General features: G+C 46.0%; 1 protein-coding gene and 2 long non-coding RNA genes across 4 annotated transcripts in view; all 3 read left to right on the top strand.

Moving 5' to 3' along the window:
* Positions 1 to 25,436, top strand: part of LOC140066023 (uncharacterized) — a 34,763-nt gene extending 9,327 nt beyond the window's left edge. The window contains exons 3-9 of the mRNA XM_072113587.1: positions 740 to 971; positions 1,454 to 1,615; positions 1,931 to 2,105; positions 7,695 to 7,961; positions 8,291 to 9,174; positions 23,687 to 23,786; positions 24,116 to 25,436. Coding sequence (XP_071969688.1) covers positions 740 to 971; positions 1,454 to 1,615; positions 1,931 to 2,105; positions 7,695 to 7,961; positions 8,291 to 9,174; positions 23,687 to 23,786; positions 24,116 to 25,122 — 2,827 coding nt within the window. The 3' untranslated portion in view covers positions 25,123 to 25,436. The remainder of the gene's footprint in view (positions 1 to 739; positions 972 to 1,453; positions 1,616 to 1,930; positions 2,106 to 7,694; positions 7,962 to 8,290; positions 9,175 to 23,686; positions 23,787 to 24,115) is intronic.
* LOC140065462 (uncharacterized) lies at positions 4,923 to 6,059 on the top strand. Its single transcript, XR_011847928.1, has 3 exons — positions 4,923 to 5,058; positions 5,658 to 5,738; positions 5,865 to 6,059. It is a non-coding gene; the product is annotated as an uncharacterized lncRNA (long non-coding RNA).
* LOC140065444 (uncharacterized) lies at positions 21,189 to 22,933 on the top strand. 2 transcript variants are annotated; one of them, XR_011847909.1, is made up of 3 exons: positions 21,189 to 21,609; positions 22,635 to 22,715; positions 22,842 to 22,933. It is a non-coding gene; the product is annotated as an uncharacterized lncRNA (long non-coding RNA). The 2 variants fall into 2 exon arrangements; XR_011847908.1 differs by having other exon boundaries at positions 21,191 to 21,701.
* Positions 25,437 to 27,568: the final 2,132 nt, after the last annotated feature.

The following is a 27,568-nucleotide window of genomic DNA, read 5'->3' as shown; positions in this document are numbered from 1 at the left end:
GCTCACAGTGTGGTGACATCAGTGGAGGAGGAAGGAGCTGCACAGAAGTAGAAAGGTGGGGGCTAAGAGCTGAGGAGTTTGCGGAACAGACAAGTCACGTGTTGTTTTTTGAAATGCATCCAAACCAAAGCCAACCCCTGGGACTTAGCAGAGGATTTTGTCAGGGTGCAAAATAAGTTATAACACAATTATATTGTAATGTAAATGCTTAACGACAATTGCAATGCAGCTATAACTTGTCTTTATTGAAAATGAGGTCCCTGGTGACAGGTTCACTTTAAGGTGGGTTGCTATCCATGTGATTATTTCTTTGGTGTCACACCACACAAGTGGTTCATGATGGGCCAGAAACATATTAATCAGACAGTTCCTGTCACAATGTTATAATGAAGAGGTGGGGAGGGGCAGGAAAAGTCATCGGTCTTCTGTGTTCAACTCCGATACCGCACTCAACAGGCATTCCTTACACTCACCCTCAGTGCTATGGTAGGGAGAAAACATCAGGGCATCATCAAACAACGTCTGGAACCCGAATCCAGCCACTTGTTCCACTTTTTCAAGTTCTCCTGTGCTCATAACATGACCTCTGTCTATATTGTGCCAGTCTGGAACATTTCATTGGGACTTTTCCTGTTCGTCCCAAGCATCCGGAAAACGCCAGCACCTAGGGTTCTTGGGAGAAGTGTCCCTAGGTGAGAGCTAAGCTTCTCCATGTCTAAATAATTCCCGTGCTCCTCAGTGTTGGCAATGGTAGCCAGTTTCAAGTGAGTGCCTTCTTGGACTCCGGGTCTGCAGGAAACTTTATAGATACTGCCCAAGTCTCTCAATATCACTTCCCAGTTGTCTGCCTTGAGAAGCCCCTGGTCATCTCCTCGGTCAGTGGCCAGATTCTCTACGACCCAGTCCAGTACCGCACTGAGCCTATTTCCCAGCAAGTTGAAGATCTTCATAAAGAGGGACTATCCTTCTACGTACTGCCACATTCCACCACCTCCCTACCTGCTGGGCCTTGCGTGGTTGCAGCTTCATGCACCAGTCCTTAACTGGAAGACGGGGGGATTCTTTGTTGGGGACCTGATTGCCAGTCTCGTTGCATAGTGGTGCCTCTTTCAGTATCTGTCTTGACCTCCTCCGTAGTTCCCAAGTCTCTAGAGGGCCTACCAACTTGTTATTAGGACTTTTCTGGTGTTTTCTCCAAGAAACAAGCTGAGACTTTGCCTCCGCACCACCACTACGCTGCCCTGTTGATCTGCTCCTGGGTGCTTCTCCTCCCTGGTGTCGGGTATATCCTCTCTCAGTGGCTGAGACTCCAGCCATGTCAGAGTATATCCAGGAGAATCTGCAGAGGGGGTTTATACGTAAATCATCTTCGCCGGCTGGTGCAGGCTTCTTCTTTGTGACCAAAAAGGATGGGTCACAGCATCCATGCTTTGGTTATTTTGGTCTTAATAAGGTCACGGTTAAGAACCGCCATTCCTTGCCTTTGATTTTGGAGCTCTTTGACTGCGTGGCTCCAAAGTCTTCTCCAAACTGGACCTTTGTGGGACCTACAACCTCATCTGGATTTGCAAGGGTGATGAGTGGAAGACTCAACACTTGCGATGGACACTTCCAAGTATTTGGTAATGCCAATCGGGCTGTGCAATGTGCCAGCCGTGTTTCAAGAATTCGTCAACAACATCTTCAGGGATCTGCTATATGCTTGTGTCGTGGTCTATCTTGACGACATTATGGTGTTCTCCCCGGATCTGGAGTACCACCAGTCCCAAGTACGGCCAGTTCTTAGCTGCCTCAAGACCGATCGCCTCTACGCCAAACTCGAGGCCTCCAGATGGATCCTGCCAAGCTATTTGTGGTTCTACAATGGCTGTGTCCAGAAGGTCTACGTGCAATACAGGGGTTCCTGGGTTTTGCGAACTTTTACTCGCAGTTTATCCCGCAGTTCTCCACTCTTGTATCTCCCATTGTGGCGCTCACCAAGAAGGGCGACAATCCCCGTCTTTGGTCCTTGCAGGCTGAAGAAGCCTTCTCAAGGTTAAAGTCTGCTTTTGCCTCAGCACCAGTTCTTACTCGGTCTGATACGGAAAAGCCTTTTCATCTGGAAGGTTGACGCCTTCTCAGTAGGAGCAGGGACAGTGCTCACCCAGAAAGGGCCTAAAGGCTTTTTCTCTAAGACTTTTTCCTCCACAGAGAGGAATTATTCCATAGGAGATAGAGAACTTTTGGCCATCAAATTTGCCCTGGAAGAGTGGTGTTATTTACTGGAGAGAGCTCACCATCTGGTCTGCATATATACAGATCATAAGAATCTCCTATATCTCCAGACAACTCAGCGACTCAACACCAGCCAAGCCCGTTGGTCACTCTTCTTTTCACGCTTCAACCTCCTGATCCAATTCCGTCCTGCTGAGAAGAATGTCAATGCTACTCCGGTGGATCTTTGGCAAGAGCTATGTCAAACCGACTCTACGGAAGAAAATTCTGACTTGGGGATATTGCTCACGTGTGGCTGGGCACCCTGGGGTGCCGCGCTCTGTCGCCCTCGTGTCCCAATTCTACTCGTGGCCAGATCTGGTCAAGGATGTTTGGGACTTTGTGGCTTCCTGTGCCCGGAATAAGTCTCCTCTCAAGCCTGCTGGCCTCCTTCTGCCGTTGCCAATACCCAGCTGCCCATGGTCTCACATGCAATACTGTCATCTGGGTGGTAACAGACTGTTTTTGCAAAATAGAAAAAATTTGTGTTGCAGTATCCGGAAAAAGGGAGGCAAATACTGGAGGAGCTACTAATTTGGCACACTCCCAAATTAGCCAGAAAAACACACATAAAAAAAACAATGTTAGTGCTCGAACTCCACAATAAAATGTTAAAATTGAGAGTTCCACAGAACGGTCTCATCCAGTTCCTTATAGATCGGAGATTGAAGAAATTTCCTCAGTAATTCCTTCCTGTCACGATGTTCACTTCTCTATACTGGATCCTGTGGGAGACCACGCTACACTCTCGTGCATGCGATCACGGCACCGGTCCTGTATCAGGAAGAATGTGGACAGATGGTGCAGATTACCAAGGATAAGAGTAAAAACAATTTTATTCCAGAATACTCACAAACAGAATATTAAAAGCGTGCATATCACAATGGTTAAAAAACGCCAGAGGACCTCATGCCCGACCTAGGTTTCGCCCTTTCAGCTTCATCTGGCACGAAACCATTGTGACAGGAGGAATTACTGAGGAAATTTCTTCAATCTCCGATCTATAAGGAACTGGGTGAGACCGTTCCGTGGAACTCTCAATTTTATTGTGGAGTTAGAGCACTAACATTGTTTTTTTTTTTTATGTGTTTTTTTTTTTTTTATGTGTGTTTTTCCAAAATGTCTTCCGTCTGCTCCACATCTTGCCAGTCTCTTCTTCCATCATATCTTCCGGCTCCATGGACTTCCCTAGCACATCGTTTCTGATCGAGTGGTTCGGTTCGTCTCCAAATTCTGGCAGTTCTCTGACCAGCTACAAGTAAAGTCGGACTTTTCTTCCGCCTATCATCCACAGTCTAATGGTCAGGTGGAAAGAGTTAACCAGACTCTGGGCTGCTATCTCTGCCATTTTGTTTTGGCCCGTCGGGTTGACTGGTCCAATCGCTTGCCAAGGGCGGAGTTTTCCTATAACTCCCTAGACTCTGCTTCTGCTGGCTCGGCACCTTTCTTCATCAACTATGGACTGCATCCATGCCCTCCTCTTCCTCTTCCTGTGAGAGGTAAGCGGTTCTTCTTGGTTGTCTGGAAGGAATTTGGGCCGGAGGAGAGTTCCTGGGAAGCCAAGGATAATATTTTGGATTGTAGTCTCCTGCAGATGTTCCTCCAGCAAAAGAAGAGGGGGAGGCCGAATGGGGGGGGGGGGGGTTACTGTCACAGGTGTTCCCGCGACCCACGTCTCGAGTCACGGGCTCACCCGTGATCCTCTTTGTGCCCCAGCGCCCTGCTGCTCTGTCTTGCCTCTCCCCATTCCTAAGTCTCTTCCAGCGGCCATGCGCGCATCTTCCCTTCTCCTAGGACACTCGCGCCACCTTCAGAAGACTTAAAGTCTTAAAGACTGAAAGTGCCAGCACCAATCAGCCGTGCGCTGGACCTTTCAGGAAATGCATAAAAGCTGGCGTCTCCCAGCATTCCCTGCCAGATCTCCGTGCTCAGTGCCATCAAGAAAGCTTTGTCTTGTGCCTTGTACCTGTGATTGGATTCCCTGTTGTGACCCCGGACCTGTTCCCATTTATGCTCATCCGCTGCCTGCCCTGACCTCCTGCTCTGCCTCTGACCCTGACCCTTTGTCGTCTGTCTTGACCTCCCGCCTATCCCAGACCGCGAACTTGCCTGCCGACTCTGTACCTCACCTTTTCTGCCACCGTGGACAAAGTCGCACCTGTGGAAGGACCTGGTGGTACAAGGCCGCAGTAAGTCCATTCTGCTCTGCGGCGGGCTCTGGTGAAAACCGGGTGCCACTTAGAATCCGATCCCAGGTGCTGGCTTGTGTCATTGTCCGCGGTGGTCCAGGGGGTCCACTAACCATGAAGCCTGACATTCGGTCCATGATCCCCAGACCCTCAAGGTCCCGTCATGAAAACTGTTCTATCCATCTTTTTTTTTTTTTAACTAAATACATTTTTTTCAATAAATAAATCATTACAATACATCTAAAAACATACACAGCTAAAGATTATAATCTTAATTTTTCATAAATGCAATCCACTTTTTTTTTCTTTTGCCCTTCCTACTCCATTACCTTCCTCTAACCTCTGGGTACACTGGTCATAACTTGTCCTCATATGAAGAGCCAGATCACATGGTCATGACATCATCACAGGTCGTATTTCTTCCTCAGCAGTGAAGCCAGGAGCTGGACTCCTCCCACACATGGGTCTGATCACATGACTGTGACATCATCAGAGGTCCTATTGCTTCTCCAGCAGCCCAGGATCGGACCCCTCCCACCCATGGGGCTGATCACATGACTATGATATCATCACAGGTCCTGTCACATATATCTGGAGCACAGCTCTGCGGGCGGAGGTACGTGTGTAGTCACTGGTGTTGTCTGTCAGGGCGCTTTCACAAGATGCATTGCATCGTGTTTTTTGATGCGTTGTTGATGCATTCCAAAGTCTTCAATGTATCCTCAACATGTGATCAAAGCTGAAGCCTTTGGAATGCATCAAAAAATACATAAAAAGATGTGACGCATCGTATGAACAAGCATATTTATCAGCGACCCCTCACTTCCATCTCTCTGGCTTGGGGTTTCCTCCTGGCCGGGGGTCACATAATGAGGTTGGTGGTTCCTGGTTTCCTCCTCGCTCATTGACTGGGATGTGTGCCACTCCCCCAGCAGAAGATGTGAGCTCTGTATGACCAGTGCACAGGAGGGGACAGGAATGGGAGAGGAGACACCTGTCATCTGCCCAGTAACTGCCACCACAAGTTGCAAATGTTGTTATTATGTGCAATGTTCTACAACCATTTATAGCTTATCGGAGAGTTACACCATAATAATGGACCTCTTCTCCATAATACCATAATAATATCCTCTTTGTTTTCCTTTTGATTGAATAATTATATTTTTTTACTTGATAATTTATATGTTTTCACTTATATATATTCTTTCTATTCAGGTTCAGACAATGGACAGAGACACGAGGGTGGAGAGAATCTTCCAGCTCACCCTAGAGATTCTCTTCTATATTACTGGAGAGGTGAGAGATTGTGATGAGGTCACATGACATCATTATCTATGGGAATAACAGATGATAGGACTGGAGAGGTGAGAGATTCTGGAAATGTATGGAGGGAGATTTATCAATGTGTCTCTCCATAACCAGGATTACACAGTAGTGAAGAAGACCTCTAGTGGGCGCTGTCAGGCCCCTGTGTATGAAGGACGGGGGGGAACCCTGAGCCCAATCCCGGCTCCTCCACCTCACCCCCTGATACATGATGACATCAATGAGCAGAAGATCCTAGAAGTCACCCACAAGATGATGGAGCTGCTGACTGGAGAGGTGACACTGCTGGGAATGCTGGGACATTATACAGTAACGCTATGAAGGGATCTGGGTGATGACGGGATCATTGTGTGTGTCAGGTTCCTATAAGGTGTCAGGATGTGGCTGTCTATTTCTCCATGGAGGAGTGGGAGTATTTAGAAGGACACAAAGATGTGTACAAGGACGTCATGATGGAGGACCACCAGCCCCTCACATCAGCAGGTAATAGACAGGACTAAATCCACACGTCCTTTCATTATCTGTATGGAAAGAAGGAATTCAGTCTCTGGATTTGTTTCCTACAGGTAGATCCAGTAAGAAAACATCACCGGAGAGATGTCCCAGTCCTCTTCTTCTACCACAGGATTGTTCAGAGGAGAAATATGTCCCACAGGATAATCAGGTAGATGGAGATGAGACTTCATGAAATATTCTCTGATCTGTGGAGGTTTATTATAGACATAAAAGCTTCTTAAAATTCTCTTATTCTAAAATCTTATGTCTATATATTCTTTGTTAACGAGAAAGGTGGAGATTGATCTTTGCAAATGCAACAACGCCCGCTGGGGCCTTGCCTTTCGTCGGTGGCTGTGGACAGCCGGGGCCCAGAATAACGGAATGGTTGGCTTATGCGGCCTTGGGCACATTATGGTCATGGTGCTTGCTATTGGGACTGGAGGACGAGCCTGCAGCCTGGCAGGTCATTCACCTATGATGGTGAAGCAGCCTGATCCAGGGATCACACGGAGGCATGTTGTACATATCAACTCATGGTTCCTTATTTGAACTGTAACAGCAGGCAACGGCCTCACATCAATAACAGCAGGTTCAGCAGGCTGGACCGCAGGAGGGGTTGCTCACATCCAGGTAATAGTATCGAGCTGGGTAAAATGGAGCTGAGTCTGGACAGTGGACCTCTGCTCTGGGGCTTAGTCTCCTGACTTGCCCAAGGTGTCAGGCAGCTGGCCTGAGACACATCTGCTTCAGGGTAGTATGACACTGGCTTGTGCAGCACAGATATGTGCTCCTTCTGCATACCCACAGGGGGGTTTTATAGTGCCCTAGTGAGGTGGCAGCACTCTCCAATCAGCTTGCTTTACGATAGTACAAAGGATATAATTGGTTAATAAAATTTGATATGTTAACTGTTTGTTTCTCTCCCAGGCAGTGGTTCCAGCTGCAGTTACTAAGTTTCCAACTGTTGAAGACCTCCTAGTGAGGTGATCAGTATCCCTAGGCAGCTCCTAACACAGAGAGGGCGCTATTCGCAACAACCACCTAGCCCAGTGATGGCAAACCTTTTTTACACCGAGCGCCCAAACTACAACCAAAACCCACATTTTTTTCGCAAAGTGCCAATGCGACAATTTATGCAGTAACTTATTACTCCCTGCTGTGTCACAGGTTTAAATTGTAAAGGCACCCGAGGACACCAGTACGATAGAAAGAAGGAGAAGTAGTTTGGGATTATCATTGTAGTTTCCTTTTAGTATCCTGGGCTGCCTGGTACTGCAAGAGAAGTTGAGTCCTGTCTGGCAAACCCTGCCCTGGGGTGATGGCCTGGGTGCCCATATAGTGGGCTCTGAGTGCCACCACTGGCACCCGTGCCATAGGTTCGCCACCACTGACCTAGCCTATGAATCGGCAGGGTTGTTGCACAATAAGGACATGGTGGATTCATGGTGGAGACCTGCAGCTGTGTGTCTCTGATAACTCCTCCTGTCAGGTCATATTTGGTCGCCATGATGATAATGGATTATTTATCATTTAAAACCTACAGTGTTACTTCTCCATCTTCTGGTGAGTTTTTGTATCTATTTGCTTTTCAGTTCTTGTATCGGGATGAAGATGTGAAGAATATTCCTGCCCCAGAGACATATGTGAGGGGCGATGAGCGATGTAAGGAGGAGATTCCTACAGGTAACTGCCCATGTGAGTAGTAACCACTAGATAAAGCAGAGACGAGTGATAACACAATACAGAACATGGAGACATAGACTAAGAAAAGCTGGAAGGTGGGAGCTATGAGGGTCAGGAATACTGCTCACCAGGACCTCGGAGGAGGAGACTGAGATGTTACATCAGTAATAATACAGAACCTTATGGTAAGCAGGAAAGTCATAGCCACCATGGGCAGACAAGAAATGCTGCATGTACCCGGATTGCTGATATCACACAAATGTCCTGTGATACATCTTCAGAGTTTTCATACCACAACCAATGTTATGGTTATATTTTATAATCTGTTTTATCCTTCACAGATGACAACACCAGGAGCTCAGAGGAACATCTGATATCATCACATGTTACAGCAGGTGATGAATGTATCATGCTAGATACCTCTGAAGATCATGACAATATCCCAGATGCTTCCTCAGACCTTTACACTCAAGATCCGTCATCTGCTCCTATAAGATGGGTTCTTTCTACTGAGTCATCAGGAAGTGTTAGAGACAATAATTTGTGTTTAGAACGTGGGCAGCATTATTGCCTTGAAGCAGAGTGTCAGCAAAGTCACACAGTAGAGAAGCCATTTTCATGTTCAGAATGTGAGAGATGTTTCAAACAAAAATCAGCTCTTTTAAGACATCGGAAAAGTCACAGAAGAAAAAATCCACTTTCATGTTCAGAATGTGGGAAATGTTTTACTCAAACAAATCGCCTTCTTAGACATCAACTTATTCATTCAGTGGTGAAGCCATTTTCATGCCCAGAATGTGGGAAAGGTTTCAAACAAAAATCGGATCTCGTAAGACATCAAAGAAGTCACACAGGGGAAAATCCGTTTTCATGTTCAGAATGTGGAAAATGTTTCAGCCAAAAATCAGATCTTGTAAGACATCAGAGAAGTCACACAGGGGAGAAGCCATTTTCATGTTCAGAATGTGGGAAACGTTTTACAGCCAATGAAAATCTTGTAAGACATCAGAGAACTCACACAGGAGAGAAGCCATTTTCTTGTTCAGAGTGTGGGAAATGTTTCGCTCGGAAAACACATCTTGTTAGACATCAGAGAACTCACACAGGGGAGAAGCCATTTTCTTGTTCAGATTGTGGGAGATGTTTTGAGCGGAAAGCGACACTTGTTAACCATCTGAAGACTTCACACAGCGGTTTATCGTTCATCTTTAATAATTGTGAGATATGAGAACACGCTACCAATAACCAGACGTTTATTTCTAAAAATACGCTGCTCAGAAAAATAAATGGAACAATGACACACTACAATGAAACTCCAAGTTGTTAAATAATGTCCAGTATTTCTCAAGTTTGCAAAAAAAATACTTAAGAATGCACCCAGATAAAATGTAAATAAATCTTGGGGAAAGAAATGTGTAATTGGTTCCAGAATGAAAAGGATATAAAATTTGAGAGAGATAAAAGCACAAAAATAGGAAATAGAAAACAGTTAAAGAAGTCATTACATGAGCGAAAATAAGGTTCCCAAAAGAAAAATGTGTGTGTGAAGGAGGAGAGTTGGTATCTACAAAGTAAGCTCTTCCGATGTCCTAGGGTGGAGCCTTTTCCAAAGTCTGAATCCTCATAGAGTTACATTGTAATCTAAATTTATCCATCTAGATTGTTAGCATCCATATAGGGTCACCAAGGTGAACATCCTTACATCATGTTTACCTAAAGGAATCCTGATATGTTGAGACGAAAATTAATCAAGTGAAGTCATTTGGTGGGTTTATAACTAGAGATGAGCGAACATGCTCGTCCGAGCTTGATGCTCGTTCGAGCATTAGCGTACTCGAAACTGCTCGTTGCTCGGACGAATACTTCGCCCGCTCGAGAAAATGGCAGCTCCCGCCGTTTTGCTTTTTGGCGGCCAGAAACAGAGCCAATCACAAGCCAGGAGACTCTGCACTCCACCCAGCATGACGTGGTACCCTTACACGTCGATAGCAGTGGTTGGCTGGCCAGGTCAGGTGACCCTGGGATAGACTAGCCGCTGCCCGCGCTGCTCGGATCATTCTGTGTCTGGATGCCGCTAGGGAGAGAGCTGCTGCTGGTCAGGGAAAGCGTTAGGCTGTTCTATTAGAATAGTGTTAGGCAGGAGTGATTCTCCAAGAACCCAACAGCCCTTCTTAGCCCTTCTTTATTTGCATCTAGTACCATTTTGTGAGGAATTAGCAGGGGGACTTGCTACCGTTGTGTTTAGCTCTTAGTGGCACACATATCCACCTCAAACACCAAAGTGGGAAAATTTAGTAGGGGTTGGATTTCAATTAGGCACAGTCTGCCATTTTTCCTTTTTTATTTTACGTTTATTTTGTTTAATAACTCAGTGTCATCTCATCTGGCATAGTAGTGTGCTTTCATACTTGGCTAGAAAATAGCCATAGGAGAATCCAAACGGCTTACTTACGCCTACAGTAGCGTTATATATTTGATTTCTGGTTGATCTGCTGGTGGCTGTACTTGCTGCAGTGCATCTACTAGCCAATTGTGAGCAATTTGTAGTGAGACTTGCGACCGCTGTGTTTTGCGCTTAGTGACGCACATATCCATTGCAAAGACCGAAGTGGGAAAATTTAGTAGGGGTTGGATTTCAATTAGGCACAGTCTGCCATTTGTCCTTTTTTATTTTACGTTTATTTTGTTTAATAACTCAGCGTCATCTCATCTGGCATAGTAGTGTGCTTTCATACTTGGCTAGAAAATAGCCATAGGAGAATCCAAACGGCTTACTTACGCCTACAGTAGCGTTATATATTTGATTTCTGGTTGATCTGCTGGTGGCTGTACTTGCTGCAGTGCATCTACTAGCCAATTGTGAGCAATTTGTAGTGAGACTTGCGACCGCTGTGTTTTGCGCTTAGTGACGCACATATCCATTGCAAAGACCGAAGTGGGAAAATTTAGTAGGGGTTGGATTTCAATTAGGCACAGTCTGCCATTTGTCCTTTTTTATTTTACGTTTATTTTGTTTAATAACTCAGTGTCATCTCATCTGGCATAGTAGTGTGCTTTCATACTTGGCTAGAAAATAGCCATAGCAATAGGATAGCATCGTTTGGTTTTAAAAACTCAAAAACACAAAAAAAAAAACACAAAAAAAAGTTAAAAAAAAATTAAAGCTATAACTCTCATTTTAAAAATGTTTAACCCGAGGGCTAGGGGTAGAGGACGAGGGCGGGGACGTGGGCGTCCAACTACTGCAGGGGTCAGAGGCCGTGGTCCTGGCCGGGGTGAGACACCACCTGCTTATGAGGGAGCAGGGGAACGCCGCAGAGCTACACTCATGTCTGAAGTTACTGGGACTCGTGGTAGAGCACTGTTGAGGCCAGAACAGTGCGAACAGGTGATGTCGTGGATTGCTGACAATGCTTCGAGCAATTTGTCCACCAGTCAGTCTTCCACGCAGTCCACCCATGTCACCGAAATCGCCACTCCTCCAGCTCCTGCACCTCAGCCTCCTCCCCCCCAGTCTGCCCCCTCCCAGGAAAATTTGGCATTTGAACCGGCATACTCTGAGGAACTGTTTTCTGGACCCTTCCCACAGTCACAAACCACTTGTCCGGTTGCTGCTGAGCAATTTTCCGATGCCCAGGTTTTCCACCAGTCACAGTCTGTGGGTGATGATGACCTTCTTGACGTAGTGGAAGTGTGTAAAGAGGTGTCCGACGATGAGGAGACACGGTTGTCAGACAGTGGGGAAGTTGTTGTCAGGGCAGGAAGTCCGAGGGGGGAGCAGACTGAGGGATCGGAGGATGATGAGGTGACAGACCCAAGCTGGGTTGAGAGGCCGGGTGAACACAGTGCTTCTGAGACGGAGGAGAGTCCTCGACCAGAACAGGTTGGAAGAGGCAGTGGTGGGGCCAGACGGAGAGGCAGGGCCAGAGCTGGTGCATCAGCGCCAAATGTGTCAACTAGTGAAGCTCTTGCGGCGAGGGCTAGATCTTCAGAAGTCTGGAGGTTCTTTAAGGAAACACCGGATGACCGACGGACTGTGGTGTGCAACATTTGCCAAACCAGGCTCAGCAGGGGTTCCACCACTACTAGCTTAACTACCACCAGTATGCGCAGGCATATGAATGCTAAACACCCCACTCAGTGGCAACAAGCCCGTTCACCTCCGGCCGTGCACACCACTGCTCCTTCCCCTGTGTCAGCTGATAGTCAGCCCCCTGCCCAGGACCCTGCCACAAAAACCCCATCGTCGCCTCCACGATCCTCCACAGCATCCACCAGCGTTCAGCTCTCCATACCCCAGACGCTGGAGCGGAAACGCAAATATAGTGCAACCCACCCGCACGCCCAAGCCCTTAATGTGCACATCTCCAGATTGCTTAGCCTGGAGATGCTGCCCTATAGGCTAGTAGAGACCGAGGCCTTTCGCAACCTCATGGCGGCGGCCGCCCCTCGGTATTCGGTCCCCAGCCGCCACTACTTTTCCCGATGTGCCGTCCCAGCCCTGCACCAGCACGTGTCAGACAACATCATCCGTGCCCTGACCAACGCCGTTTCTGACAAGGTCCACCTGACCACGGACACGTGGACGAGTGCTGCCGGGCAGGGCCACTATATATCGCTGACGGCACATTGGGTTAACTTGGTGGAGGCTGGGAGCGAGTCTGACCCTGCGGCTGGTCATATACTGCCGACGCCGAGGATTGCGGGGCCTAACTCGGTCCAGGTGTTTCAGGCCTACTATGCCTCCTCCTCCTCCCACCCCTCCTCCACCTCCTCCTCCGAACTACCATCCGTGGGCACGGCGCCATCAGTCGGTAGCTCTAGGCACAGCAGCAGTGCCGTCGCTAAGCGACAGCAGGCGGTGCTCAAACTGCTGAGCCTAGGCGATAAAAGGCACACCGCCCAAGAGCTATTACAGGGCATCACGGCGCAGACTGATCTGTGGCTGGCACCGCTGAACCTGAAGCCAGGCATGGTTGTGTGTGACAACGGCCGTAACCTGGTGGCGGCTCTGCAACTCGGCAGACTGACACATGTGCCATGCCTGGCCCATGTGTTAAATCTGATAGTTCAGCGTTTCCTCAAGACATACCCCAATCTGTCTGATTTGCTCACGAAGGTGCGCCGCATCTGTGCGCATTTCAGGAAGTCCAGCACAGATGCTGCCACTCTCAGGGCAGCGCAGCGCCGCCTCCAACTGCCCGCTCACCGACTGTTGTGCGACGTGCCCACGAGGTGGAATTCAACACTGACCATGTTATCCAGAGTTTACCAGCAGCGCCGAGCGATTGTAGACTGCCAGATGTCAACTTCCACCAGAACTGGTAGTCAGGTCAGTCAGCTTCCTCAAGTCTACAATGAGGAGTGGACGTGGATGTCTGATATCTGTCAGGTGCTGAGTAACTTTGAGGAGTCAACACAGATGGTCAGTGGCGATGCCGCCATCATCAGCCTCACCATCCCGCTGCTTGGCCTGTTGAAAAACTCTCTGATCAGCATGAAGTCGGAAGCTTTGCGCTCGTCACAAGAGACGGGGGAAGAAGATTCCCTTGTTGATAGCCAAAGCACCCTCAGGTCTGTTTCTCAGCGCATATCGGAGGAGGTGGAGGTGGAGGAGGATGAGGAGGAAGAGGAGGAGAATGTTGGCGAGACACAAGAGGGGACCATTGTTGAGTCCTTCACTGTTCAGCGTGTATGGGCAGAAGAAGAGGAGTTGGAGGAGTTGGAGGAGGAGGAAATGGACAGTCAGGCCAGTGAGGGGAGTGAATTCTTACGCGTTGGTACTCTGGCGCATATGGCAGATTTCATGCTAGGCTGCCTATCCCGTGACCCTCGCGTTCAAAGAATTTATTCCAGCACCGATTACTGGGTGTTCACTCTCCTGGACCCACGGTACAAGCAAAATCTTTCCACTCTCATCCCTGCAGAGGAAAGGAGTGTGAGAATGCATGAATACCAGCAGGCCCTGGTGCACAAGCTGAAACAGTATTTCCCTTCTGACAGCGCTAGCGGCAGAGTGCGTAGTTCTGCGGGACAAGTAGCGAGGGAGAGTAGGCGAGCAGGCAGCTTGTCCAGCACTGGCAAGGGTACGCTTTACAAGGCTTTTGCCAGCTTTATGTCACCCCAGCAAGACACTGTCACCTGTCCCCAGTCTCGGCAGAGTAGGGCTGATCTTTACAGAAAGATGGTGAGGGAGTACGTAGCTGACCATACCATCGTCCTAAATGATCACACAGCTCCCTACAACTACTGGGTTTCAAAGCTGGACATGTGGCACGAACTGGCGCTGTACGCCTTGGAGGTTCTTGCCTGCCCTGCCGCTAGCGTCTTGTCCGAGCGGGTTTTCAGTGCAGCTGGTGGCATCATCACCGATAAGCGTACACGCCTGTCGACTGACAGCGCTGACAGGCTGACGCTTATTAAGATGAATAAAGCCTGGATTTCTCATAATTTCCAATCTCCACCAGGTGAAGGAAGCTCAACCTGAATAATTGATCCACTCCTCCTCCTCCTCATTTTCCTCCTTCTCCTCCTCTTTGTACAGTAAAGCAGAGGAAACTGGCTATTTTTTGACAGGGCCCACTGGCTCTAGCTATAGTACTTTATGCATTTAATTTTTCTGGAGGGCCACCTACCCGGTCCTCTGTTTTAAACAATTTTTGGGAGTGCCACATACAGGCACTCAATCTATTCAATTTTTCTGGAGGGCCACCTACCCGGTCCTCTGTTTTAAACAATTTTTGGGAGTGCCACATACAGGCACTATCCAAATTAAATTGTCTCCATAGCAGCCTCCACACGTTGTCTCCATTGCTACCTCCAAAAGTCGTCCATATAGCTGCCTCCATACATCGTCCCTTTATCAAACGAGGTGTGTCAGGCAGAAATTTGGGTTGTTTTCATGGATTCCACATCAAAGTTGTTAACTTTGTCGCCACCCTGCTGTGTTATCCACAAAATATACTGGCAAACTTTTATCATTTACCAATATTATTTCAGCGCTTCTTGCGCATCTGTTTACATTCCCCTCACCCGGCATATCCTAAACTTATAAGAACGCTACTACACTTGATCTTATACAAAAGGTTCTTAGAAGTGCTGTTTGGGGAGTAGCCTAGAGACTGGGGCTTGGATTGGCGAAAGCTCGCCTGGCAGCGGAGCGCCAGCTCCATGCGCATCAGCCGCTTCTTGCGCATCTGTTTACATTCCCCTCACCCGCCATATCCCAAACTTATAAGAACGCTACTACACTTAACTTGGTGCAGGCTGGGACAGAGTCTGACCCTGGGGCTGGTCATATACTGCCGACGCAGAGAATTGCGGGGCCTACCTCGGTCCAGGTCTCAAAGGCCTACTATACCTCCTCCCAACCCTCCTCCACCTCCTCCTCCTCCGAATTACCATCCGTGGGCATGGCGCCATCAGTCGGTAGCTCTAGGCACAGCAGCAGTGCCGTCGCTAAGCGACAGCAGGCGGTGCTCAAACTGCTGAGCCTAGGCGATAAAAGGCACACCGCCCAAGAGCTATTACAGGGCATTCCACATCAAACTTGTTAACTTTGTCGCCACCCTGCTGTGTAATCCACAAAATATACTTGCAAACTTTTATCATTTACCGATATTATTTCAGCGCTTCTTGCGCATCTGTTTACATTCCCCTCACCCGGCATATCCTAAACTTATAAGAACGCTACTACACTTGATCTTATACAAAAGGTTCTTAGAAGTGCTGTTTGGGGAGTAGCCTAGAGACAGGGGCTTGGATTGGCGAAAGCTCGCCTGGCAGCGGAGCGCCAGCTCCATGCCAAGATCCAACTAACATAGTTTTAACTGCAGCACCTTTAATCTACTACTAGTTCACTGCCTCCATACATGGTCCCCTTATCAAACGAGCTGTGTCAGGCAGAATTTTGGGTTGTTTTCATGGCTTCCATGTTAACTTTGTCGCCACCCTGCTGTGTAATCCACAAAATATACTGGCAAACTTTTATCATGTACCGATATTATTTGAGCGCTTCTTGCTCACCTCCTTTGGTTCCTCTCTGCCACCCATTGGTTTGAAGCCTGAGTCCATTTAGGGTATGTCGCCATGCCACTCTCTAGCCTGCTGCCGCTGCCTCTGCATGCCGTCCCCTATAGTGTCAGGGTCAATTATTGCATGTTTTAGATGCTATCTAGCTTCATTCTGTCACTCTGTCATGGCCATGCTGTTGCCCATAATTTTGGCATAATGGTGCGATTATGCAGCCTCAGAGGCATCCATGCATGCTGCCCCTGCTGTTTCCTGTCCATTTCCGTGGTGTTTCCATCCTTTTCTGAGGTTCCCAGGTGTTTGGCCAAGCTTCCCTGTGCAGAGCCTTGGTCCCCTTGAAAAATGCTCGAGTCTCCCATTGACTTCAATGGGGTTCGTTATTCGAGACGAGCACTCGAGCATCGGGAAAAGTTCGTCTCGAATAACGAGTACCCGAGCATTTTAGTGCTCGCTCATCTCTATTTATAACCTTTCACTTGCTTCTGCCAATTTGCCTCGACTCTTCCTTTTTGTTGTTGTTTGGTCATTGGTTTCACTCCTAGAGGCAGCATGAGTCGGTGTCAGAAGTTACTCCTATAGTGAATCTCGTTCAGGATGGCACATCAATGGTAGCTGTGGCAAGATGATTAGCTGTGTCGGTCGGCACCTAGTTCAAAGCATGGAGCAGATACCAGGAGACAAGCCAGTACCCCTGCTGGATACTTATTCCGCTCCCTGCTTTGTGCTTTATTCCCCATTTCCTGAAGGAGCATAGATTTGTAGCTGTTTCTCCATCTACCGGACCTAAAATATTACTTTCACTACCCAGCCCTTAATGTCTACTCCCAACTAGATATGTTCTTCATAAAACACCAGCCGAAACACTCCAGGCTTTGGTAATTGATACTCTCCTATCCCTAGAGAGTGGCAATGAAGGCTTAACTCTTCACTTCTTTACAAGCCTCTAGTCCTGTCTCATGTCCATTGAGCTCTGGTGGACTACTTCACACTCAACTAAGATGGGGTGACTAATCCTTACATCATATGTGCATCCCATAAGTACACGGTGCAGCGGTCCTCATTAGTCATGGGGCTAAGCTCGGGTTAAAATGGGCAATATGGATAGTCAACTTGCTCGGACACTTATCTCCATGTTCAGCTGATACAGGTCCACAATGAACCCTGTTACTTAATAAAGCAAGGAACACCCTATCAAAAGACCCGTGGTTCCTATAACAGTGTTTCTGGATTTGGCTTGGGCTCTAAGAGCACCATTGGCCACTATGTATGTAACCATGGATATAACATCCTCTGGATGTATAGACTTCTCTATACCTGACAAGCTTAGACCTGATTTCCAGAATCAAGTGGAGGAGTACATTTCAGCCTCACGGCTATACTCCACTCCTCCATGACAAACTAGAGACCTTAGAGGTCCCCAACTCCTCTGCGGAAATTATAGTGGCACTAAACACTGCACCTACTGGCAAGGCCCCTGCACCTAACGGGTTCTTATGAGTACATTACAAGTGACTGGCAGCAGAACTGTACCCTCTGTTGTTTGATGCTCTCAATGACCTCAAATTGGATTCCCTTCCTAGCAGATACCCTCCCACATCATAGTCCTACCAAAGACAGGCAAATATTTTACAGAGTGTTTGCTAAAGGTCCATTTCTTTGCTCAATGTTAACACTTAATTACTTGCAATGTAATTTACACCCAGTATGGAGTAGGGAACAGCTAGTCAATGTAACGGACAAAGACAAGACAGTACAAAGAGAGAATAGTTGCCAGAATCGGGTCAGAAACAAGAGGACAGACTCTACTCAATTGGTTAGACAAAAGGGTCAATATACTTTGATACTAACACTTTAGTAGGCAAAGAACCTAAGTTGTCCTCTTATGTGATGTCTGTTGGACTGAGGAACATGCTTTGAGACAATGTAAGCTTCTCCACGGACAGAAGGAAATAGGCCATAAATGCCTGAAATGCTCCTAATAAAGATTACTGAATAAACAGTGCTGTTACATCTAGAGGGGCCAAAGCTATCTTAAATGGAAGACAACTGAGGACAGATGCCTGTTATTACCCCCTGTGGATTCTCCCAGATCGGTGGGAAGCAAAGACTCAAATTATTTGTCCTGCAAGCTATTTGATCTCCTAAGAAGATATCTATGGATATACCAAGGATGCCATTTATTGAATCTACATCATCGGATTGTGTGCGAGCACAATTTGTTTGTGTCTGGTATGTAGATAAGAATGTATATAGAGGATTAGTTAGACACTTCCTTCCCTACCCTCTACCTGTACACTTCCTTTGTCTCTGTCCCTTGGTTTACCCTTTATTTATATTTCCTTGTATTGTATCCTTAATAAATCCCCTTTTAAAGTTCCAATAGTTATTGATTTAATATTAACTAGCACCTCAAAACCGAGCAGATTCTACAATGTCAGGCCCCAGGATGTGATTGGACACAATAGCGGATCTTTGTATAGGTAGGCGACCCGGGGCCTTTGGTTTCCAAGGAGCCCACGCCAGCCCAAATCTGGGCCTTATATGTAGAGCCACCATTGTTTAGAGCAGCGGTCTTCATCTTAAAATAAAAATCCTCTATACTCTCCTCTGGCTTCTTCTCCCTGGAAACTTACCATCAGGGATCCACCTAATAAGATCGATTACAGGGTAGGTTTCTGCCATAACATTAATACGTATCTTTTTTTTATAATTTAATAAAGTGTGACCCCTTAGAACTGTAATGTTTGTAATGTTACTGTAAATGTAAATTAGCGTTGAAGCCTACTGAGACGTTGAGTAGCCGCACCATGGAGCGAGAGTACAGGCTACTACACACGGCAGTAGTCTGTATCAACACCGCCTACCAGCTCTGAATAGCACGAAGTCCTACTGGGTAAGGCCACTGAAGTACTGCAGACAACTTGGCAGGATCCACCTGTAGTCCCTAGTCAGAGATAATGTATCCGAGGAACGGAAGACTGTTGTAATTGGCACTTCTCAAGCTTGGGATATATGCGAATTCCTCTTAGGTGGCTGAGAAGTTGCTGTACATAGGACTGGTGGAACTAAAGGTCCGTAGAGAACACCAGGATATCATCAAGATAGACCACAACACAGTTATAAAGTAGGTCTCTGAAAATGTCATTGACAAATTCCTGGAAGACTGCTGGTGCGTTAAAGAGTATTGAAGGCTGTCTTCCATTCATCGGCTTCACGGATGCGGATGAGGTTATATGCCCCCCGCAGATCCAGTTGGTGAAAACCTTGGCACCGCGTAAACGATTAAAAAGTTAAGAAGTAGTGGCTAGCGATTTTTCTCTGTAACTTTATTGAGGCCGCGGTAATCGATGCATGGACAGAGGGAACCATCCTTCTTGGCCACAAAGAAGAATACAGAACTGGCAGAAGAAGACTTGCGGATGAATCCCTTCTGAAAATTCTCCTTGAGGTAGGCTGACATAGCCGCGCTCTCAGGCACAGACAATGGGTACACCATACCTCGTGGACGAGATGTATCTAGCAGCAACTCAATGGGGCAGTAGTAGGGACGGTGCTGTGTCAGAATTTCTGGTTGCTTCTCTGAGAAGACATCGGTATAGTCCATATAAGAAGCGGGAAGATCCGCCAGAGGCTTTAAGGACTCTGCAGAAGACATGGTGGACACCGGATGGAGAGCCATGAGACAGCGAGAATGGCACTCCGGTCCCCAACAAAGAATTTCCAGAGTCTGCTAGTTGAGTACTGGAGCGTGTTGCCGCAACAATGGGAGGCCTGAAGCACGAAGGATGTAGACCGGGGGAGCACATAAAATGACAGTCTCTCCTTGTGCAGTGCCCCAATTTGCATAGACAGAGGCTTGTGTGGTAATCATCTCCCTGTTTTCCGTCTCGAGAAGCCTCTGGACATCTCCTCTGTCAGTGGCCAAATCCCCTCTGATCTGGTACCTCACCAAGCCCCTGTTCCTGCAGTCAGGGCGGGTTGGACTTGCTGCAGCGTGGTACCACCAGGTCTCTCCACAGGCGCAACTTCGGGGAGTCGGGGACAGGCAGGAAGTCAGGACAGGCAGCACAGGAACCGAGTCGGGGATATACCGGAAAGTCAGTACAGGCAGCACAGGAGCGGAATGAAGGTCACAACAGGAAATCACTATAAACGCAGAGGACATAGGAAAAAAGCTTTCTCTAAGGCACAAGGCACTAAGACCTGGCAGGGGTCATAGGAAGAGGCATTGCTATTTAAGAGTTCAGCATTGGGCTTTTAAATTTTACAGAGCCGGCACGTGCTCTAGGAGGCAGGGAGGAGCACCGAGCCGCGGTAGACACCGTTGGAGCCTGGAGGGGTAAGAGAGGAAGCAGGCACTGAGAGCCGAGACATGGGTCGCAGGAGCCCCCGTGACATTAGACCTCTTGTGTCACCCCCTTCATCCTCATAGAATGTAAGCTCTTGCGAGCAGAGCCCTCACTCCATATGGCTGTTTGTACTCTGTAATGTAATATTATATTTGTATACATCCCCTATGATTTGTAAAGTGCTACGGAATTTGATGGTGCTATATAAATAAAGATTATTATTACTAACCTATTGGAAGAACTGTGGGCTCAGAACAACTGCAGCACTCTCTATTCCTCATATGCTTCTCATATCTTCTTTTCCTATGCTATTAGGAATCTGATCTACAAGTAAACTTCTCAACGGAACAGAGAAAACAAATTGCTCACAAGACCAATTACCGTGTACCAACCCGATTACACATTATTTTCTCTGAAGCGATCCAAATTGTTGGAGGTGTAGCCTTGAAGAGGACAGGTTCCTCAATGTTTTCGAGTATTGGCTATGATTTGGGATGCTGTTCCGCACACCATCCTGCACATAGTAGATTTCTCTCTCTGTTCCTTCTTCAGCAGTGTGAGATCTCCTCCCCAGGGTATAGACAATCTCTCCAACGTTTTCTGTTTTTGGCCACACACCGCTACAGCCTCTAGCATTTTTCCTCTCGTCTGTAAGAAGTCAGTGATATGATGCATATTAAAGAGTCATTGACTGCCTCAGACTCCTGTAAGACCTTTCCCTCTACCTGGACCTCATTCAGACAATATGATGCTTACAGACGTTCAGTATTCCACTTTGCCTGTAACCCAGTCTGTCTTGGTGGTTTCCTCTTCTATAGGAGGGGTTTAGCCTAATTGTGAATTCAAAGTTACCATAAACCCTTCCTGATGGGGGCGGCCTGAGGAGGTGTCACATCTCTGCTGTATCATCAAATCAGGCAAATATATAATAATATCATCACGATACACAACAAGCAGAGTAATAAGAGATTACAATGCGTCTTCTGGGTTCTGTCGGTGTCCATTATATCACTAGAGGCTTCATACAGAGGAAGAGACCAACACAAGTCTCAGCGCTGGTCACAACTTCTCCTCACATGACCCCGTTTCTAGCAACACTTCCTGGAGCCTGACTCCTCCCACATATGACTAATCACATGACTATGACATCATCACAGGTCCTATAGCTTCTCCAGCAGCACAACCTGACTCCTCCCACACATAGGGGCTGGTCACATGACTATGACATCATCACAGGTCCTTTCCGCTCTTGAATTTTTCATCTCGCTCTGCAGGAGGAGGTAGGTGGGTGGTCACCGATATTGTCGGTCAGGATTACATTATAGAACACTATAGCACTTCACATACTTTCCAAGTTCCATAGCAGCATCGGGTGAGTAGGTTACTACATATATGATATTTGTTGTCTATATAATTATCTATAACTATAGATATGTAATAGTCTCATCAGTCACAGATATTTATATATATATATATGGGATCTATATATTGTAAGCCCCTTGCACATGGCTGTGTGCTCATCTGTGCTGTACCTGGGTATCGCGTAGGACCTGGTGCAGGAGGGAGGGAGGGAGGGTGTGAGCTCTCCTCACCCCTCTTTATAGGAAGTTGCTCGTCTGCATTGTAAATCCTGCAAAAGATACTGCGCGGCCCACAGCTCTGACCAGCTACAGTGGGCAATATTCAAGTGGAAGACCAAATTACCCATTGAAGTGAATGTGTGCTACCTGTACCGTACCGTTTTAATGTGGGTAGCAAGTGAAGATAAAATGAACTTTGCTCTTTTGAGGATATCGGTTGAGGGTGCCGGGTAAATGAGCTCTGATAATGATTCGGATGTCGGATACAGATCGAATGGGAAAGTTAAAGAATAAGAAATATACGGAAAAAAATAGGAAAAACTAAGAAGAAAATAGAAAGAATAAGAAATAAAAATTCCTGGAGCTGAAGTACATGCAGCAGCCTAGAACGTTGCCATCAAATTTTGGAATTTGCTGTTTAGTCCTCATCTAAAAAGTCGGATGAACCCCCTGCACAATGTAGAAGAGCTGTTAGTCCTGTGCAAGTTGACTCAGGGTATGAAATGTGGATACCAGCTGTTAGCTATGCCCTCATATTGTCAACATTATTTCTTCTCATTCTAATGCCAGCAACAGAAGTCAAAGAAATACGTCTTTAATCTATTTTTCACAAAATAATGAGTCAACTTCATGGTCCAGCAGACCAACCTGTATACACATTTCTTTCGAGCAACCCTGAATCACATTATGCTTTTATAAGTTTATATTATCTTCTTTCTCTTCAGGATCAGACAATGGACAGAGACAGGAGGGTGGAGAGAATCTTCCAGCTCACCCTAGAGATTCTCTTCTATATTACTGGAGAGGTGAGAGATTGTGATGAGGTCACATGACATCATTATCTATGGGAATAACAGATGATAGGACTGGAGAGGTGAGAGATTCTGGAAATGTATGGAGGGAGATTTATCACTGTGTCTCTCCATAACCAGGATTACACAGTAGTGAGGAAGACCTCTAGTGGGCGCTGTCAGGCCCCTGTGTATGAAGGACGGGGGAGAACCCTGAGCCCAATCCCGGCTCCTCCACCTCACCCCCTGATACATGATGACATCAATGAGCAGAAGATCCTAGAAGTCACCCACAAGATGATGGAGCTGCTGACTGGAGAGGTGACACTGCTGGGAATGCTGGGACATTATACAGTAACGCTATGAAGGGATCTGGGTGATGACGGGATCATTGTGTGTGTCAGGTTCCTATAAGGTGTCAGGATGTGGCTGTCTATTTCTCCATGGAGGAGTGGGAGTATTTAGAAGGACACAAAGATGTGTACAAGGACGTCATGATGGAGGACCACCAGCCCCTCACATCAGCAGGTAATAGACAGGACCAAATCCACACGTCCTTTCATTATCTGTATGGAAAGAAGGAATTCAGTCTCTGGATGTGTTTCCTACAGGTAGATCCAGTAAGAGAACATCACCGGAGAGATGTCCCAGTCCTCTTCTTCTACCACAGGATTGTTCAGAGGAGAAATATGTCCCACAGGATCATCAGGTAGATGGAGATGAGGCTTCATGATATATTCTATGTTCTGTGGGGGTTTATTATAGTCATAAAAGCTTCTTAAAATTATCTCATTGTATAATCCCATGTCCCCATGACTCCAGGGAAACAGCATGATGAACACATACAGTTATGTGTCTCAGATATCTCCTCCTTTCAGTTGTTATCTGGTTGTCCTGATAATTACAGATAATTTGGTATCATCTAAATCCTCCTCTGTGACTTCTCCATCGTCTGGTGACTTCTTACAATATTTGTCTCTCAGTTTGTGTATCAGGATGAAGATGTGAAGAATATTACTGCCCCAGAGACATATGTGAGGGGCGATGAGCGATGTAAGGAGGAGATTCCTACAGGTAACTGCCCAGGTGAGTAGTAACCACTAGATAAAGCAGAGACGAGTGATAACACAATACAGAACATGGAGACATAGACTAAGGAAAGCTGGAAGGTGGGAGCTATGAGGGTCAGGAATACTGCTCACCAGGACCTCGGAGGAAGAGGCTGAGATGTTACATCAGTAATAATACAGAACCTTATGGTAAGCAGGAAAGTCATAGCCACCATGGGCAGACAAGAAATGCTGCATGTACCCGGATTGCTGATATCACACAAATGTCCTGTGATACATCTTCAGAGTTTTCTTACCACAACCAATGATAAGGTTATATTTTATAATCTGTTTTATCCTTCACAGATGCCAATACCAGGAGCTCAGAGGAACATCCGATATATTCAAGTTTTAGAGTAGGTGATGGTTGTATCACACCAGATACATCTGAAGATCATGACAATATCCCAGATGTATCCTCAGGCCTTCACACACAAGATCCGTCATCTTATCCTATTAGATGGGTCCTTTCTACTGATTCATCGGGAACTGTTACAAACTTGTCATGCGTAGAAGGTGGGAACCATTTTAGCCTTAAAGCAGATCTTCAGCAAAGTCCCACGAGAGAAAAGCCATTTTCCTGTTTAGAATGTGGGAAATTTTTTAATCATAAATCAGATCTTGTAAGACATCAAAAAATTCACACAGGGGGAAATTTATTTATATGTTCAGAATGTGGGAAATGTTTTACAGCCAATGAAAATCTTGTCATACATCAACGAATTCACACAGGGGAGAAGCCATTTTCATGCCCAGAATGTGGAAAACGTTTTAACCACAAATCAGATCTTGTAAGACATCAAAGAAGCCATGCAGAGGGAAATCCACTTTCATGTTCAGAATGTGGGAAATGTTTTACAACCAATCAAAATCTAATTAAACATCAACGAATTCACACAGGGGAGAAGCCATTTTCATGTTCAGAATGTGGGAAATGTTTTACAGCCATTGAAAATCTTGTTAGACATCAAAGAACTCACACGGGGGAGAAGCCATTTTCATGCCCGAATTGTGAGAAATGTTTTGCTCGGAAATCACATCTTGAGCGACATCAGAGAAGTCACACGGGGGAGAAACCATTTCATTGTTCGGACTGTGGGAAATGTTTTGCTCGGAAAACACATCTTGTTGCACATCAGAGAAGTCACACAGGGGAGAAGCCGTTTTCTTGTTCAGATTGCGGGAAATGTTTTGCTCGCAAATCAAAACTTGTTAACCATCAGAAGGCCTTACACAGTGGTAAAGCCGAAATGGGAAATGTTGAAGCAACAAGTCACATCATTTTACCAAACACAAACCAAAAACAAGAATGATGTCATACAGGAAAAGTAGACAGAACTCTTTAGTACTTAATGGTTCATGTTAAATAATTGTGAGATCCGAGAGAGCTGTTTCTAAAGGTTGCAATAAATTCTTTCCAAAACAGCAACAATAGTCTTCTCACCGTTTTTGAGGAGTATTTTTAGCAGTCCCCGGGTTATGTACAGGAAAGGTTCTGTATGTTTGTTTCTTAAGTTGTACAGTTCCGACTGTATACCCTAGCCAAATTTTTTTTGTGACAATTGGATGTTAGAAATGTCAGATTGTCATCAGAACCAGGATTAACAATAAAGCTTCATTGCGGACACCTTTGATTACTGTTTTAGCTGTATATTGTAGCCTAGGGCTAAAGTACAGTAAATTACCAACATCCAGAGGTCCTTTTGTGACTAGGGGTCGTCTGTAAGTCAAGTGTTCTTAAGTAGGGGACCACCTGTACAAATAAAAAACTTATAGGCATATATGATGTTGGTGGACGGCTATTTAGGCAAGAAAATCATTACTGTGCTTAAATAGCTTATAGACATCTGTATTTACCTTGTATCAGGCATTAAACAAGGGGATCACAACCGTTTCTCACCTGAGGGTCGCAGTGTCATTCTTTAAGGGGGTGCACATGTAGAAGCATCAAACGCCACAGTGCAGGAGAAATCGCCTCCCTAGAAACTACAAATACCACCCAAGACCATGGAATGACTGACGTCACAAGCCCAAGTCTTGGCTGGTTGCTGCGCTGGTTTCCATTGCAACTTTTTGGGGGGAAGAAAAGGATATTTTTTAAACGAACCTGTTACCATGTGATTTTTAGCTGCTGACGGGTTCTAGTAGCCTGTGCTATTCAGATTTTAAAAATCGAAAGTGAAGACACAGTACATATGGAAAAAAGAATAGACATCTTTCGCATATCATTACCAAAATTCTAGTTCATCCAAAAGTCATTGCAAAGGTTTCCGACATTAGGAAACTCTTGACTTCCTAAATTTGTTGTGTAACGAGGGCTATTAATACATTTTCAGCCTTTGAGTAAAATGGAGAGCACTGGACTTCCTCTTTAACCCCTTAACGACTTGGCCTTTTTTAGTTTTTTCACTTCCATTTTTCACTCACCAACTTCAAAAATCTATAACTTTTTTATTTTTCCACATAAAGAGCTGTGTTATGGCTTATTTTCTGCGTAACAAATTGCACTTCATAGTGACGGTATTTAATATTCCATGGCGTGTACTGGGAAGCGGGAAAAAAATTCCAAATGCAGTGAAAATGGTGAAAAACTACATATGTGACGTTTTCTTGTGGGCTTGGATTTTACAGCTTTCACTCTGCGTCCCAAATGACAGGTCTACTTTATTTTTTGGGTCGGTACGATCACGTGGATACCAAATTTGTATAGGTTTTATAATGTTTTCATACATTTAAAAAAATTAAAACCTCCTGTACAAAATATTTTTTTTTTATATTGCCATCTTCTGGGGCCAATAAGTTTTTCATACTTTGGTGTACGGAGCTGTGGATAGTGTCATTTTTTGCGAATTTTGATGGCGTTTTCATTACTATAATTTTTGGGACTGTGCGACCTTTTGATCACTTTTTATTAATTTTTTTATATTTTTCAAAATGGCAAAAAAATGCCATTTTCGACTTTGGACGCTATTTTCCGTTACGGGGTTAAACGTAGTGAAAAAACATTATCATATTTTGATAGATCGGCCATTTTCGGACGCGGCGATACCTAATGTGTCTCCATGCACCGGGACCCGGCGCGAGCCGTACTAGTACGGCGCGCGTCGGGAAGGGGTTAACATACAAGCTTAGTAGAAACAGATGCAATATATCTGTAACTCCCTTACTCCACGTCAATCAAACTCCTGTGATATCTACTTATCCAGTTATGAATCAACACCGAATGTAAATCAATTTCTCCTGCTGTTGTGCAAATGGAATAGACAACAGGTAGAAATGATTAGCAAGACGGCCCCTAGAAAGGAACGGTTCTGCATTTTGATTACCAGACCATCTGTCTGTTCTCATCCTTCTTGGCTGTTGTTTTGGTCACATTTGCATTACCCAGGAGGTAAATAAGTTAAAATACACATCTATCTGTCTACAACACTTTTCACAGGTAGTGCAGCTCCTCCAGGATGGCACAATAATGTGAGCTATGGCCACAAGGTTAGTTCTGTCTGGCAGCACAGAGTCCAAAGCATGGAGGACATACCCGGAGACGGGCCAGTACAACAGCTAGATACTTACACAGTGCTGACCCAGCAGTCTGGTCCTTCTTTGTCCTTTATTATCCTTACCCTCCATGACCAAAGATTTGTAGATGTCTCTTCCATCCAACAAGAAATATTACTTTTACTACCCACCCTACTATGTCTACTGCCAAACACATATGTTCTTCATAAAACACCAGTATCTGCCCTCACTGCAGGTTTCGGT

This window comes from Engystomops pustulosus, chromosome 6 (genome assembly GCF_040894005.1).
Source record: "Engystomops pustulosus chromosome 6, aEngPut4.maternal, whole genome shotgun sequence".
Lineage (NCBI taxonomy): Eukaryota > Metazoa > Chordata > Amphibia > Anura > Leptodactylidae > Engystomops > Engystomops pustulosus.
The sequence above is the reverse complement of the archived record's forward strand: the minus strand, read 5'-3'. Positions and strand labels throughout refer to the sequence as shown.